The 18,169-nt window shown below is 34.6% G+C and overlaps 1 protein-coding gene across 3 annotated transcripts in view; it reads right to left on the bottom strand.

Moving 5' to 3' along the window:
• ZBBX (zinc finger B-box domain containing) overlaps positions 1-18,169 on the bottom strand; it is a 119,211-nt gene that overhangs the window by 89,037 nt on the left and 12,005 nt on the right. For 2 of the 3 annotated variants that reach the window (XM_059163579.1, XM_059163581.1), the window contains exons 3-7: positions 17,978-18,091; positions 15,354-15,444; positions 8,784-8,832; positions 7,787-7,896; positions 826-921 (exon numbers count right to left, since the gene is read on the bottom strand). In XM_059163579.1, coding sequence (XP_059019562.1) covers positions 826-921; positions 7,787-7,896; positions 8,784-8,832; positions 15,354-15,444; positions 17,978-18,091 — 460 coding nt within the window. Of the gene's footprint in view, positions 1-825; positions 922-7,786; positions 7,897-8,783; positions 8,833-10,795; positions 11,189-15,353; positions 15,445-17,977; positions 18,092-18,169 lie in introns of those variants that run through there. The other variant, XM_059163580.1, reaches the window with a different exon arrangement.

Raw genomic sequence — 18,169 nt, 5'->3', positions numbered from 1 at the left:
TTCCTTTTGCCTACAAGATAGTAAAATCTTTAACCCATTACACAAGGTCCCTGGTTCTCACTTAGGTCCTTAAGAGCAGAATCCTAGTCTTATTCATCTGTGTAAGGTACTGCCTAGCACAGACCTTGCTTTCTAAAAGGTAGTCAATAAATATTTGTTGAATAAATTGCTGCATAATGAATAAAATCTATGACAAATCAGTGCACTGTGAAATGTAACCAGTATAATATGTCCTATCTATATTTAACCATATTTCTTGTTAAAGTATTAGAATTTTTAAACCATCTGACAGGGTTTGAACTTGAGCATTTCACAGAACAATGCCTATATGAGGAAAAATAAAAGCTTCTATTATGTAGGAGGAAAAGTAGAAACCTGAGAGATAAGCTTATTTAAATGATAATGGGTGAGGACAAATACAAGACTAATTAAAAAAAAATGAAAAGAAAACAGTAGAGATTTCTATTTATAAACTATATAGAAATAATACTTAAAGCAAACCATGTGTTCATTTGAAACCACAATAGATAAAAATACTGTCTAATTTTTAAATGTCAAGTTCACAGATAAAATGCATGATCTAAAAACTCTAATCAAGCTCATGTCTCAGGAACTATATTAAAACCCAGTTTAAATAGCAAAATTGAACCCAGATTAACACTCAGTAAAATAATTTTGAGATATAAGTAAAAAACTGTACATAATAGAATTTTGTAAATTAATATAAGTCATCCTAAATTCTAGATAATTAAACATGTTTTAAATATCTTTCGGTTGAAACATTTTATAAATACAGTACAAGTAAAGCATTTTTAAAAGTCATACCTGCAAAAGAGTTGTTCTATGGAGCTTCAGTGCCCCCTTTTGGTGAATTTTAGCAAAGCAACCCAAACAATAATCTTCTCCACATTCAAGGCATACCTTAAAAGACATTAAAATATCACACAATCTTATATTAATGACCTTGAGAAAACATTTGCATAAAGAAGTCATTATTCTTATCTTTATTTCTCCGATTACATGCCTAGATGTCATCAGAATAGAGAAGTCCAAGGAAACTAGAACAATTTGACCCAAAAAATTAATTTGTAAACTCTAATTACTGTCGTATGAAAATAAATATAATAGCTGCAAGTAACTTTTAGATATATTTGTTAGATGTATATATGTATATATAATTCCAAGTAAGTCATAAAACACCAGCAACCTGGGACCAAACTTCTTGATCTGGTAAGAACTAAGCAGGCATTCTCTCTGGGTCAAAACTACTTCATTTTTATGAGTTCTTTAATTTTCCTCTATTGATTTACATGACACAATGCATATACTGTTTGTCTCCAAAAATCCCCACACACTTCTTTCAATGGTACTAATTCACCGGTGATTCTCAAAACATGGTTTGAGAAGTATGCTTAGAAGATTCCTCAAAGGAAAGTAAGTATAAGAAAAAGAACAGGATGGAACCACATCAATATGTCAGCAATTCTTATGACTGGCAAAATGATTATGGACAAGTTTATATTTATCTTTCAAATTCCCTATGGTGTTAAAATGTAATTTTTTTAAATTTATGAATAAATTGATGGGCTATACTTGTACCTATGATGGTGCTGAGCAAGACTGAAAGTAAAAAGAAAAAAAAAATGGAATTTTTACTGCTACTGAAAGTACTATAGGCAGTTGTACAGCCACTTCAACGTGAGCCTGTACAACATAAGAAAAAGCAGCCCAAATAGCTAAGACCTCTAATTTTCTTGAGTTTGGGCCATGTAAAGAATGCCAGCAGCACAAATAAGTAAGAAAGCACAGGGTCTAGAGAGATAATGTCAGAAAGTCTATGTCACAGAGCCCACATTCCCTTTGATTCTTTTTCATTTCCTCTCCTCCACTTTGCATGCCCACCACCATTCTTCCCCTCCACCCTCTCTTCTCCTGTCAAGGGATCTTACGCAGAAAGCAGCTAGGGCAGATTGGGGAAAGGTTGACCACGCTCTTCTACCCTTGACTAGGGAGTGACTGACTAAAATGTGCAATACAGTGACCCCTCTTGTGCATATGAATCACCTGGGATTCTGTTGCAGTGAAGACTGATTCAGGAAGTCCAGATTTGGACCTAGATCCTGCATTCTAACAAGATCCCAGGTGACGTCCATGCAGCTGCTGGTGTGCAGACCACACACCAAATAACAGGCACCAGAATGTATAGGGTGTAGAAAAGTAAACACTTTCTAAAAACCCAACAGGAGACCATTACTTTAAAAAAAAAAAAATGTATTACAAAGTCTCCATATGATGACAGTTGCCTGCAATAATGTGACCAGTTTATTAAATATAAGATGATTAGGACAACACCAACAACCACCACCAAAGGTAAAAAGAGTAAGACATTTTATAAAACTAATGAAACTGAAAAGGAAGGCTAGAATCCCATAACAATAACAGTAACCACAACATTTACAGAACACTAACTCACTGTTCTAACCGTTTCATATGTTTCATCACTGAATCCTCCCAACAACCCTAGAAGATTAACATGATCATTGTATCTCCGTTGTGAAGAGGAAGTAACAAAGGAACATAATGGTTGGGAATGTGCCCAGTCACACAGCTAATGGAGCCAGGATTTTAATCCCACAGACTGGCTGAAAACTCAAGCTTGCCCATGACCCAAATTATTAAAAATCACATTGACCATTAATCATAGCACTAATCATTTATTGAAAAACCTTGATAAAATCTGCAATAAAATAAAACCCAATGTGACAAATGACTGCTTGGGAGGTATTTATCATAATCCAAATGCATCTTTTTCAAATGTGATTAGCTATACAGAACTGAATGTTTTATTTAAGTGAAGGAAAAATAAACACTATCCCTAATAGCAGAACTAGTCCCACCCTTCCAACTCATGTTTGAAGAACAACAGTCACTTACAGAAATGATGATTAAAACATTATCTGGATCGATAATTTTTAAATGTACAACCAAATATAAAGCTGTAATTTCACATACACATATGGCAGTACTATTGTATTGATGCATATTTCCAAAAGTATTCTGCATAATTTTAACATATCTGCGAATATTTTAATAAATTTTTTAGACATATTGGAACTGTCTTTACACTGTAATATAGAATATTGAAAATCAGTTTTAACATTGAATTCTAAGCCAAGTATTTGTTAACAACAGATTTTTAATGAAAGTAGCTGAACGGATGTTGTAGACTAGAAGATCAAAGCTGGAATTGCAGAGTAAGCTTATATATTTTGTTATACAAGCATATTTGGATTTAAATTGGGTTAAAATGACCGCCAACTGGAAAATCTTTTTAGGCAGTTTGTATAACTGGCAGAAATGTACTAAAAATGTAGATAAGGACCCCATTCCGCCACAGATGCTTCTTCAATGATGGAATACCCAAGTGCAGTTTTAGCAAATATCTTTTTAATTTGATCAAGCCTAGATCAGTTGTGCTAAGCCTTGAGAATCCCTTTGAGTTTAATTAAATTATCTACATTTGCCAAATTAATATGTAATTTTTAACGATCCATTTCACTTTCGCCATGTACAAACAGCCTAAAGCTACTGGAATTTCTTTTAAAAATAAGGAATCTGGAGGTTTGGGATTTTATTTTTACCATCAATGTATGTGAATGCATCAGGAGATATGAAAATGTGCCAACAACAAAACACACAATTTACTGTCTCCTCTCAATGTGCCAGGCACAATGCTAACTACTTCATATGCATTAACTATTATTCTCAGTAACTCTGAGGTATAGACTATACTACCTGTATTATCCCATTGTAACAAATTAGAAAACAAAAATACAGAGGAATTAGGCCATTTTCTATAGATCACATAGCTAATAAAAGGTAAAGTCAAGATTTAAACCATCAAAAATTCAAGCTCTTAACCTCTACTTGCCAAATACAGTCTACCCTGAATGAAGGCCCTGATGAAGGCCTTATCATAATTTATTAGAAGGTTTAATCTCACTACACACCAGCATTACCATCTAGAATGATGGATGCTAAGAATACAAGATAACCTTAAGTTCACCATCACCACGGTCTATTTCATTAGATATGCCTAACTTGAATTTTTAAATAACTTATTATGGTGCTTGACAAATAATCATGGGTCATTACTTTCACTTCAAATCAACCAACATACTTTCTTAAAATCGTAGCAAAAATCTTCAAGACCATGTAGGGTTTAAATGATAGCTTCTATTTCTAACAGTTTTCAGGCAAATCAGCCTTTTAATCACTGCACACATCATCACTCTCATCTGCTTTCCAGACAAGGCATGTGCCATTTATCTTGTCTGAAATGTCCGCTTCTTGTTTTTCCTTCTCTTTGGAAAATCATCCTTTATTTCCAGGTCAAATTTACCTACCTACATATGTCATGTTGTTCAGATTTGATGGTCTTTAAATAATGCTCAACACAGAACAGGATTCACAAGAAATATTGACAGCTCCTACATAAATACTTTGCTCAGATCATGAACAGTGGACCTCAACAATTCAGTTCAGCCAGCAAGTTCCTTTTAGCTTTCATACTTCCAACTTCAGGAATATTAACATTGTTTGTTTTTTTTTTTTTTAAATATTTCTGGATAGGTACAATTTATAAAGATTTCTTAAATTATTGTCCATCACTACATCAAATAAGAAGACAGCATGATGTAATAGTAAGAGCATTGTACCAAGAGCCAGGGTAATATTAAATATTAAATATATTTAATATTGCTATTATCTCTTTATCAGATTTACAGCATTCTAACTCTCTTAAACAACTAAAACTGCCATGAAATAAGGACAGTAACAGAGTCTCAAATCAGAAATGATGAAGGCCAAATTCTCCAAAACCTATAACAAATATCATTACAGTCATCTACAAATATTTGTTATAATCATTAAATTTTGGGGGGGGGAAACTTCTCAAAGGCATATAATATTTTAAATTACATCAGATATTAGAGTACTTTTAATACTAACTGAAAGGAAGATATATCTGAAGTCTTTATTAAAGAAAAAAAATGGATTATTTCAACAAATATTTTTTGAGTGCCTCCTAAATTGCAACCATAATTCTAGGTGGTGGGCATACAACAATGAACAAAACTAAATCCCTACTTTCATGAGCTTGACATAGGTAGGTGGAAAATAAACACATAAGTACATATTAAGAGGTAATAAATGTAATGTGGTTGCATGGAGAAGCTCCAAAAAATTCAGGGCTACTCAGCTGTTCCCCCCTTACAAAAGGCTGCTGGGGCAGGGAATATCTGAATTGACCATTTTTCTAAGGAGACTGTGGGGAAGAAAATATGTTGGAGAGATACTAAAGGTTCAATTTTGAACACACTAAGTTAGTGATTAGACAACCAAGTAGAGCTGCTGAGTAGGCAGTCTGAGTTGGAAAAGTTCAGGGGAAGGAGAGGAATAAGAGATGTATATTTTTTGAAGATTTTATTTATTTATTTGACAGACACAGAGAGATCAAAAGTAGAAAGAGAGGCAGGCAGAGAGGGAGCAGGGAAGCAGGCTCCCTGCCGAGCAGAGAACCTGATGTGGAGCTCCATCCCAGGACCCTGAGATCATGACCTGAGCTGAATGGCAGAGGCTTAATCCACTGAGCCACCCAGGCACCCCAAGAGATGTAAATTTGGGTACCATCCATGTAGAGATGATCTTTAAAGCCAAGAGAGTAGACAAAATTACCTATCAAGAGTAAACAGATGGGAGTGCCTAGGTGGCTCAGTGGGCTAAAGCCTCTGCCTTCAGCTCAGGTCATGATTCCAGGGTCCTCAGATCAAGCCCTGATCGGGCTCTCTGTTCAGCAGGGAGCCTGCTTCCCCCTCTCTCTCTGTCTGCTTCTCTGCCTACTTGTGATCTCTGTCAAATAAGTAAATAAAATCTTAAAAAAAATAATAAAAAGAGTAAATAGATGGACTAGAGAAATGGGTTAAGGACTGAGCCCTGGGGCACTCTAATACTCAGGGGTCTAGAATACAGAAAACAAACAATAGACTGAGATGGGACAGCTAGCAAAGTAAAATGAAACCAAGAGAGAATTATGTCCTGGAGGAAGCCAAGTGAAGAGTCATAAAAGAAAAAAGGAATACTGTACCAAATATTACTAATAGATTAAGATAAGAACTCAGAATTGGCCACTTTATTTAAGAATATGGATGCCATTGTGACCTTGATAGCAGCAGTTTCTGGACATAGACCCAATTCTGAATAGACAGCATTCAAGAAAGAATGGGAATTTTGCAATTCCACTTTTGGGCCTATACTCAAAAGAACTGAAAGTAGAAACTTGGGCAAATATCTATACCCATATTCATTGCAGCATTATTCACAATAGTCAGAAAGTAGAATCAACCCAAGTGTCCCCTAATGGATGAATGAACAAAATGTGGAATATACATGCAATAGAATGTTATTCGGCCTTGAACAGGAAGGAAAATCTGACACATGCTACCATATGGATGAGCTCCGAAGACATTAAGTGAAATAAGTCAGGCACTGAAGGACAAATATAGTAGCTTCCACTTATACAAAGCACCTGGAATAGTCAAATTCCTAGACAGAAAGTAGAAGGAGAAAGGAGAAGGATGGTTACCAGGGGCTGACAGGAATGGGGAATGTGAATTTTTGTTCAATTCGTACAGAGTTTCAGTTTTGTAAGACAGAAAGAGTTCTGTGGATGGATGGTGGTGATGGCATCATAACAACATGAATGTACTTAACACCACTGAACTATACTCTTAAAATGGCTAAAATGGTAACTTTTAAATTATGGCATATTTTACCATATTTTTTTTAAGTTCATGAAATCAGCAACAATGAGAAGTTAGAGAACCGTTGGAACCCATTTGGGGGCTTTTTTTATTTTCAATTTCACTTCATAACTTTCAAGGAGAAAAAATAAACATCATTTGTTTGAAGGAAAAAATTAAAAGACCTGCACATAAATATCCAAGGCAGCCTTAAACACAGTAGTAAAAAACTGGAAACAACCCAACTGTCATTCAGTATGTCAATGAATAAACAGATTGTGGTATATTGTACAATGGAGTACTACTCAGTAATTCAAATGAACAAATTACTAATAAATGTAATAACATCGGTGAATCCCTATGTGGAACAAAAGGAGCCTTACACAGAAAAATATATACCCTATCATTCCATTTACATAAAGTTCAAGAATAGGTGCCACTAAAGGTACGGCTAAAAATCACAAGAGCAGTTGGCTTTGTAGTGGAAATTAATTGGAAAAGTCATAAAAGAACTCTCAGGGGTATTCTCTTACCTTGACAGGGATGTAAACATCTGTCAAAAGCCTTCTAATTGTACATTTAAGGTCTATTTCACAGTAAGTGCTTTCTACCTCAGTAAAAAAGAGAGAGAGAGAGAAAATAGGAAGAGAGAATACGATGAGAGCAAGTGTACAACACCTCCTTAGAAGTTTTACTAACAAGGGTACAGAGGGAGATGTGGTGGTCATAGGAGAACTTTGGGTGTAGTTTTGCTTTGGAAAGTGCTGCAACATGTTTGTGTGCTGACTGGCATGATCCAAGAGGGAGAGGACAGGAGGAAGGTGATATCCTTAAATTGGAATGAGAGGATGAGATGCAGTGCATTGAACAGGGCGGTTTGCTCACTTCCCCTTCAGCAACAGCAACTCCCAAAGCAGGTCAACTTGGAAGAGGTGAGTGAGGCCATGTGAAAGTTAGGTTCTAGGACCTTTTTATAGTGCACATACCAGCAGAGCAGCTTTGTTCTCACACTGTCCACAAACCTTCCCTTTTATCTTGGATTTTTTACTTTCAGAAGGATTGGCCATCTTATAATTAAGTTGTGGTTTCACTGGATCTGGAAGAAAAGAAAAATGTCAGGCCAATTAGTTTTCTGACTGATAAAGTAATGAACTTAAGCACATTTCTAAATTCTCAAAGAGTATTTAAATATTAATTCCCCAGTAAGAATGGGTGCAGGCAAGTCTACTCTTCCCAGTAAACTGTGGAAACCATACTCCTCCCTCATAGTCCCCTGTGACCTTAGGGCCCACATACGTGCCCATACCCATCCTGCTTAAAACTCACTTGAATTAGACAAGTGAAATTACAGAATGTCAAAAACTAGGCTCTTGATAGAATCGCTATGGCATTCTGTCCCATCTCCGGATTAAATTAAATGAAGCTCACAGAAAACAGCCTTCTATAATAAATGTTACATGTATTTCTAGAATTTGTCCTACCAAATTATCTTATCCATTCAAATTAAATGTACTTATCCTCTATAAAAAAATTTACTTCTTTTGGATTTACTGTGAATTCAAAATTTATTTTCAGGTTTTGCTATTTTGAAATAATTAATTAAATATAAAACTATTTTCAATATTCTTTTAGATTCCTAAAGTAGAATTTCAATATATAATTTTATACTGCTCAATTATCTTCCTGGTTAAAAGATTATATAAGTAAGGTCACAGAATAGTACTATCAAAGTCCTCAGTTTGGAAAATGTTATTATTATATTCATATTTTAAGTTGACTTTTTTAACATAAAATAAGGCTGCCCTCCCCCAAAAATAAATAAAATGGATTTGAATATCAAAACCTCACATGAGAGTCATCATTTTGGGTTTTAGAATCATTATGTAGCACAAACAATTCTAGCACTTTAATTATCTATGTACTTCAAATGAAAAAGAAAAGTTATAGCTTTAGCATCTAATAACACAGTGGTAAACTGTTTACCTTGAAGTTGCTCCTTCAGTAATTTTAATTTCACTTTTCCAGCAGAAAACTGTATTAATGAAATGGATATTATTTGTCAGGTATATATTCTCTTATTCAAAGAATGCTTAAGTTACTAACAAAAATGGTAGAGAGCCATAAAATTTCAGTGAATCTTGAGCAAAGCAAACATTTGAGAGAATAATATAAAATTAATAAAAAATCATGATTAAAACTTATATAGAACTTTGAAGGAAGAGCAAATACCCCCCCAAAAAAGGAACTTTGGGCAATAACTAAACCACTTTTAAAAACATGCCATAAATTATGTTTTGAACAAAAATAGTTATATATCCTCATGAAACTATTTTAGGAAAGCACTAGTATTCAAACACTGTAAAGGCTCAGTAAGCCTTTTCTATCTCTGATCTTTCTGAAACACACAAAGTCTAATATTTGTACAGACTAAATCTAAACTGAATTCTAACTGAGACACTCTGCTTACCTAACTGTAGAAGCCAATATTATCTTATTTGTCTAATTTGGAGAACCACATGTTTAAGCATCATAGATTTAACCTTCAATATATTAGCTGTGATCCCTGATGGTCCGAAGTTATAGAAAAAATATTGAGTAAATAAGCTTCGCCTTTAGGTGTTTCAAATAGTCACTTAAAATCCTTGGATCTTAAGATTTTAAGACATAAAATGGACTCACTTGCTTTGGTCTTATTAAAACCAACATTCAAAGTACACAAATGAGCATGGAGGAATGGTGCACATTTACACAGACCCTGTCAATTCATGCCTAGTTTTCAATTTTCAATTTGCATGCTCAGTTGCCCAATTTGTACATGAGAATATGAGAACAACAGTTGCCTCTATGTCGACGGCTGCACCAACTGCAGTCATCTTTGAAAATTTAGGCATAATTATTCTCAGTGAATCTAGTGGTTTTGCTTCAAACGGGCATTTTTTGTTCACATTCTTCAAGTAGCTGCTCAGATGCTATGTACCAAACACAGCAGAAAAGAAAATGGGATTGAAATAATCAACTTTTATGTGAATCACACTTATTTTTAAACTGAAAATGTTATACAAGTTACAGATAATTTAATCTCATTTTTTATAACAAAAGTATCCATTATTATTACCTTAATTATACATCTGAATTGCAACATGGTCAAGGTGGTTATAGGCAACCTGGGCAGGATGGCTATGCCAAAACAAATTGAACCCATTATTAGGGAAATTTTATAATTTGTTTTTATTATTGTAAATATTTTTCAGCTCTATAAATATGGTCACATTTACTTCAAATGATTCAAACTGCATAAAAATATTTCAGTGAACAAACTGCTAGCTGCTATTTTTAGGCAACTAGAATTTCCTCCCAAGTCTGATTTTCATCTGTTTGGAAGAGTCTAGGGTCAGGTAGGGTTGGACCGGGGATACACACATTACATCATACACACACACATCCATATGTATATACACATGTGTACATGTATGTATGTATATATACATTCATGTATATCTAAAACATCAGTAATTTGGTATCCTGAAGCCTATGCCTTATTAACCCACTTATGCCTCCACCAGAGAATACTGAAGGGATACACTGAGGGTCAAGGAAGCTTAATAGTTGTACTATACAGATATATCATATGGTCCCTGGGAGTCAGACTATGCTATCATCAGCCTCCTTGCATTGACAAATGCCTCCAAACTCCCACCAATGCCCTAATCTGCCATGTTGGGCCCACATCCATGAGCAACTTTTTCAAATATTCTTATTCTTAATACAATTAGCTACATAACTTTTTTCCATTTTCTACTGCTTGTCCTTATATCCTGGTTTCCTGCTAGTCCATAGAGTCCTTATTAAATAATCATTTATCCTATGACTTAAACCTTTCCTAAAAACATCTCTTGCAAAAGTTCCCATTAATGGGACTCACCTTGCTTTAGACACAACCTTCTCTAAAGAACTCTCCAGAGGAACTAGCTCCATTTCTACTCCCTTGTACTCACCAGAAGAGAAGAAAATCTTTCTCCCTGTTTGGTCCTCAGTCCTGCTTCCAGAATATCGCTCTGATCTCATCGTTCAGCAATGATGCCTCTACTGAAGGTCCTCACCAACCATGGACCACTTTCATTAATATTCACAATCCTCTTCCACCTGAACTAGAGTAATCTGCTCAGTATTTTTCTCCATCACAGTTCTGAGTGATGATCATAGAGATTTCAATGTCCATGTTCACCTGACATTTTGATGCTGAAAACCCTCCACCATGCTGACTACTATGAACATCTAAATGCCTCTTCAGCCACCTGACCATTATGACCAAACCTTAAACCTAACAGCAATCTGAAAGGCCACACCTTCAAAAGCCCAGACTCAGAGCTATCTGGTGCTAAACATGATCACCCTACCTTCTTCCTCTTAGACCTCTACCTTTATCTACCTACCATTGTGATGAAATAATCCTGACTGGGTCCCCTACAAATCCATACTCTTATGCTCTTCAGCAGTCTACTTATTCATTTTGTGCTAAACCTCAATCATGACTCCCACATGACTCAAATGTTCCCCATTCTGAAAGACTCACATTCACCCCACTCTCCCTCCTTATTGTGAGCAGATGATGTTGCCTTCAAATTTACTACAAATGTTGAGGTCTTCCCATTAAAATATTTCCACAGCTTCCTGCCTCACCTCCTATTAAATGCAACCTCTAAAATATTACCTTTACTGCCACCTGCTTTGTCTTCTGTCTTTCTAACCAGATGCAGTGTGTCCTTCTTCCATTGGCCAAAGCCTACCTAAGGAACCATCATTGCAAAGACTACACCCCAGCAACTGACACCTTCCTCATTTGCATCTTCTACATTTCCCCCACTAGTGAGTCCCATCCCTCAGCTACAAACTGGCTCACATGTTTCTGATTATAATAAACAATATACAGTTGACTCTTGAACAATATGGGGGTTGGGGCACCAATTTTTGGCCCCCCAAAACTTAACTGCTGATAGCCTACTGTTGACTGGAAGTCTTACAGAGAACATAAACAGTTGATCAACACATATTTCGTATGTTATATGTTTATATGCTGTATTCTTATAATAAAGTAAGCTAGAGAAAAGAAAATGGTATTTAGAAAGTCATAAGGAAGAAAAAATACACTTATGGTACTGTACATAGATCTATTGAAAAAAATCTGCATATTAAGTGGACCTGAACAGTTCAAATCTGTGTTGTTCAAGGGTCAACTGTAAAAAAGTCTTTCCTTGATCCTGTTTAATCCTTGAGATGTCACCCACCACTCTCATGCTCACTGCAACATTAGACTTTATTCACTGCCACCCACCCTTCTTCCTGTAACCAACTGATATTTTTCCATCTAATATCAAATCAAATTCAATGTTTTTTTAAAATTCTAATTCTCCACAAACATTTTCAGCCAGTGTTACAACTTGTTTCACACACATAATCTTAACATTGCTTAAAACTCTGTGAAGTAGTTAACAAATATTGTATGGTTACAAATATAACAGACGCTCAGAAAACTTAAGTGACTCACTTAAAATCACAAAGCTAATGAAAGGAGTCAGGATTTTAGTCAGTATGGATGAACATTCTTGACCTTGATACCATGGACACTTTAGGCCAAGTAATCCTTTGGTGGCGAGGCTGTCCAGTATGTTGTAGGATGCATACCAGAACTCCTGGCCTGGAGCCACTAACATTCATTAACCAAAAACCTCAAACCATTTTGGTGGTGATAACTAAAATGTCTCCAGACATTGCCAAATGTCTCCTAGGAGGCAAAACTAACCCCTGTTGAGAAACACTGGTCTAAAATCACAGTCAAAACACCCTCATTTACTTTCATTTTCTCTGAAATTGCATTACTTGGGTTCTACCATTCTTCCTCTTCTCAAGCTCCCTCTACCGGAGAGCTGGCAAATCACCTTAGCACCAGCTTGAAAGCCTGCATTCCAAATCTTGGCCCTGACGCTTGACCTTGAGCAAGTGAACTTTTTTGATGTTAAATTACTTCATCTGTAAAATTGGAAAAATAACTGCCTCTCAAGAGCAATATAAGCACTTAATGAGATAAAACAGGAAAAAGCAGCTGAACTGTTGACTAGTATAAAATAGATAGTGATTATCAATATTAAAGTTCTCTTTTGCCTCCATATTCCTTGAGCTTTATCCTTCATACCTGCCCTTTCTGAGCTTTATCCTTTATACCCTTCTTCTCCCTTTTATAAATTCTTAGGAAGCATATTTACTCTCTTGGCTTCAACTAACATATTAGAAGTCAAATAAAATTCTAAATCCTCAAAATCTGCTAGGTAGAACTTAAAAGTCCTAGAAAGAAAATAAGGAAGGAAGGAAGGAAGGAAGGAATGAAGGAAGGAAGGAAGGAAGGAAAGAAGATGAAAGAAAGAAGAGGAGGAGTAAATATGTGAGGTAGGGATGGGTTAATTATACCTATGGGTGAAATCTTTTCACAATGTATACATGTATCAAATCATCATGCTGTTACACTTTAAAATATCTTAAAATATCTTAAAATTGTAACTGTCAGTTACCTCGGTAGAGCTGGGAAAAGAAGGAGAGGAAGGAAGAAAGGAAAGAAGGAAAGGAGGGACAGACGGAGGAAAGGGGGAAGGAAAGAAGAAGGGAGGGAGGGATTTCTAAATCCCAATTTTTTTTCAGCTTTTCTTTATTCTACCTCATTGTCAATCATCCTGATATCAGTATACATTTGACTTCCTCCTTTCCTTTCTCACTGCTTTTTTGGTTCCTTGATTTCCTTCCTATTTCTTCTGCTACATTCTAATTTAGACTCTTCTCATTTGACCTCTAGATTCTTTTACTAGTCTTCTAAATAGTCTCTCTGCCTATTTAGACTTTGGAGGCTACTATCTATATTAGTGGCCTCCAAAGTAGCATGTATGCATGCCTGAGGGAGCTCAGGAAAAGACAAGAAGGTAGAAATGAAGTTTGTGCCATCCTTAAATAATGTCCACAATTTGTTTTGTTTTATAATACACATGATATATTAGTAAACTATCATATTTATAAATAAATTTTATTTATAAATAAATGAAAAGTTCATGTATAGAAAAGTTCATGATCAAAATACATTCTTTATTGATGTGGGACATGATGAAAATAGTTTCAATATGACTTATTCTATCCTCTATTTATAAACTCCTAATGCCCTGCATATTTAAACAAAATCAGCCATCATAAATCATCACCTTAATCTTGCTGTCTTCCTGCTCAAAAGCTGTCAGGGAATTCCATTCCCACAGTGAAAGAAAAGACTCACTCTGTTATTCCCTCCTGCCCTAGCTCACTTTCTAACCCCACCTTCCAGAGCTCCCTAAACCCCATGCTTTCACATCTGACTCCATTATGAGATTTGTGGGGCCTGGCATTATGATTTATTCATCATTTTTTCCTTACAAAGACATCTAGAAGACTCTCAACTATTTGTAGAACTGAAGTAATTTTTCCCAAACACAGATGGTTTGGTTATGACAAAAATGACATACTGACTTTTCCTATTCTCATATGTACGTCATCTTTTACATTAGATGAAGATCTCCTTGAGAACAAGGATAATACACTATGTGACAAAGGAGGCACTTAATAATTGTTATTGAATAAATAAGTCAATAATCATAGAGTCAGCATTTTTATTATATTATATTTCAATAACATCTAAAACATGGAACACTATCTCAGAAAGATCATGAGAAATGGGAAGTGGATTATAATCCAAAAATTAAAGAAACATATCTCGGGAAGAGAATGACACTAAAAAATAAAAGGCTTTTTTGAAAACAGAAAGGTTAGAAGCATCAAGTAAGATGTTTATAGATGCCAACTGGTCCAAAGAAAGTTTAATGATAGGTATATAAAAGAGAAAAAGCTATATAAGTTAAGATTTACGAAGTCACGGATCTTGTACTAAACAATCCAAAAACAAAACAGCTTTCCTTACATAAAGTCATTCATCTTGTTTTAATCTTAAATATAAGGTAATGTTATATTTTATAATACACAGTAAAGCTAAAGCAATTCTATAGCTGGGAAACCTGAAAACATTTTTTCCTTGGGTATCTTCACACATAAACTCAATACTATATGAATAATAATTATTCAAGCAAAACATAAATACTATTAAACAAATGTGATTATAGGAAGGCAGAAAAAAGTCTGTCCTTTGTTACATCAAATAACTTAGTTTTCATCTTAATATAAAACTACATAGTTGTATTTCACATACTTGAAACCAGAACTGATTGAACTGTATAAAAAAAACTCAGTCTAGAAAAATTCTATTCAAGGTGAATTCTTGAAAATCATCTTGTCGATGAAAAACAAAATATATCTGAATAATGAAAGTTATAAATTAACCCATAAGAATTAATCAAAACCCAATCATATGCAGTTGTTAAAAGAAGAATAGTAGATTTCTTAAATATAGAAGGGGATACAAGATCTGAAAAATTAATTTATATCTCTTCACTGAGTAAATTCCCTGAGAGCCAAATGGTATTTTCTTACCTTAATAATATTTTTTTTATTTTGTGACATCGTGTGTGATTGATTACCCAATTTTCCCACTCGTCCAGATTTCCAGTGATATCCACTTGACCTTTAATATATATAAACAGAAGATGAAATGTAATTACCAAATACATTTCTCCTTTTAATGAAAACAAATATATTTTCCCTGTTTCAAGAAATGATATTCAATCATTAACATGTAACAGACCACCACAAAATGAAAATGAAATATCAATAATGCCATGATATCCTCAGCAATTCCAAAATATAGCTCTACCATATTTGCAACTGTTGAGAAGAAATGAATAAAAGTAAAATATCCAAACACAGATGAAGAATTTCATTTTTTAGACATTTATGATGATTAAAGATAGCTTTACTGATTTATAGGAAACTTTACAGATTGTTGTACAGTTTTAAAATTTAAGTGTCTACAAATGTAAAGAGGAAAAGGAAGCAAAATAATACCCAAAATATTTGGCAGATCTACTAGTGATGAATTCCATGTATAAGACTACAAATGAGTTCCCACGTTGAAAGGTAACAGAGATGAGAAAGAAGGCAAACTGTTTAATTTCTAGTTTTCAAAGCACTTTTGAAACTCACAAAATTTTCTGAAGTCAGCAGGGCAGAAGTCCAATTCTCACTTAAAAAATAATGAGACAAAAACTTCCCCAAGGTTACACAGACAATAAATAATAAAGTCAAGGTCAGAACATTAGACTTCTATCTTTCTGACCAGTGAGTGGCAAGTTCTCATTCTAGCAGTGGCATTTACTATTTATGTGACCTTAGAAGAACACTTACCTCTTCTGAAAACTCAGTCAAGCCTTAGAACATTTTTAAAACCGTCTAGAAAAGGTTCCTCTGCTAATGAAAACCCTCTCTTGAGGCTGATTTCAGGAACTCAGATTCACAAATATTTCATGAGCCATTGAGAAGTGCAAACTAAGTTCATTGGATCATTAAAAGAGGAGTATCAAAATATACAATATACTTTATCACCTGGGATGACATAGACATTGAGATCCTTGATTAATCTGTTATTAGAAAAGGTGTGTGCATATGTCATGAATATTTTTCAAAGAATCAGATTCTAAAGATAAATACTACTGACGCTATAGTAAACATTTGAATTTTATTTAATGGTTCAGAAGGTATTGCATGGATATTTGATGATATCACTTGGATATATGATAAGACCAAACAAAAGCAAATTTAATATACAAAAAGCCTGGTGAGATTTAGTATCAGCCAAAGCACATGAGACATGCACTATTATCCTTGTAGGAGAAAGCTATACATTTTTGAAGCCTATCTGAAAGACAATATTCCTAGTTTCTACTAAAATGTAAACTGCACATACACTTTGACCTAAAATTTAACCCTTTGATACTTTTGCATGTGTAAGCAAAAATATACATAGAAGCATGTTCACAGTAGCACTTACAACTTCAAAACTGAGAAAATTTAATAAAGATCTGAAAAGCACACAAAGAAATATTATGTGGCCTTTAAAAGAATGAGATCAACTGTGTGCTGATGTGGCAAGAATGCTAAGATGTATTAAGTAAAAAAAATAGGGTATGAATCATTTTATAGATAACCTCACTTGTAAAAATGTAAAAGATATGTGAGAAATACACAAATACACATTCATACAAATACACACACACAAACACACACAGGCTTACACAAAGATAAGATAGTTGTGGGGGAAAAAAACTTAATTGTTAAAAGCAGAGCTACAAATGGTCTGAGATTCAGCCTACAGCTAAAAAGAAATAATTTCCATTACATAACCATCAGCTCTGTTTGACTTTTATAATCTATGCTTATTATTTTTATAATAAAGGAAAATGTCCAGTAAAATTAGTATAGATAGAGAGTACAATATTAGAGAGTGCTCATTAATAAAATTTCAGCTAAAACATATTTGTCTAAAAATATTTTAAACATACTTGAGGGTTTGAATGGTTCTTATAGATTAACATATAAACTCCTGTCCCCACAAAGTCTTGTCTTAAGTAAAAATGACCTTAAACACAAACACAGTCTCCTATGGATGGCAGCTTTATGAGAGCAAAGGCCAACTTCTGCATTTCTGTGCTAAACATCCCAGACTTTAATGGTTCACAAGTCATGTAAAAAGAGAAATAAGAAAGTGTAAGACCAAATAAGGTACAAAGGAAACAGAAGTAATGGTAATTTTCTTTGTTTTTTTTTTAAGATTCTATTTATTTATTTGACAGACAGAGATCACAAGTAGGCAGAGAGGCAGGCAGAGAGAGAGGGGGAAGCAGGCTCCCTGCCGAGCAGAGAGCCCGATGTGGGGCTCAATCCTAGGACCCTGGGATCATGACCTGAGCCGAAGGCAGAGGCACAACCCACCAAGCCACCCAGGCGCCCCAGAAGTAATGGTAATTTTCAAAAGCAACATGCCTTACATCATAAAAAAGACAAAGAAAAAGTAGGAGAAATTTAATACTATTTGTTCATCAGGAAAAGCCAGAAATTATTCATTCAGGGCAGCTCTTTTTTGGAATGGTATATTAATATATGAAGTAATTCTTTACCCAAGTCAGTTTATTCCTCTCAAATTCCCTAAAAATGTCACCTACTCTCTTTCTTCCTTTTCTTTACTCTGGGCTGATTGGAATTCCTGTAGCTTCTTTTCCATCTGTTGATTCTCCAGTTCTAACTGGACCTTCTCCATCCTCAGTTCCTGAGCATTTCTGAGTAAGAGATAAACACAGAACATTCATTTGTGGTAAACAAAGACAAAATAATTTTATAACATCTTTTGCCTTTAA

Source organism: Mustela lutreola, chromosome 2 (assembly GCF_030435805.1).
Source record: "Mustela lutreola isolate mMusLut2 chromosome 2, mMusLut2.pri, whole genome shotgun sequence".
In the NCBI taxonomy this organism is placed as follows: Eukaryota; Metazoa; Chordata; class Mammalia; order Carnivora; family Mustelidae; genus Mustela; species Mustela lutreola.
This window is presented reverse-complemented; position numbering and strand designations above follow the sequence as displayed.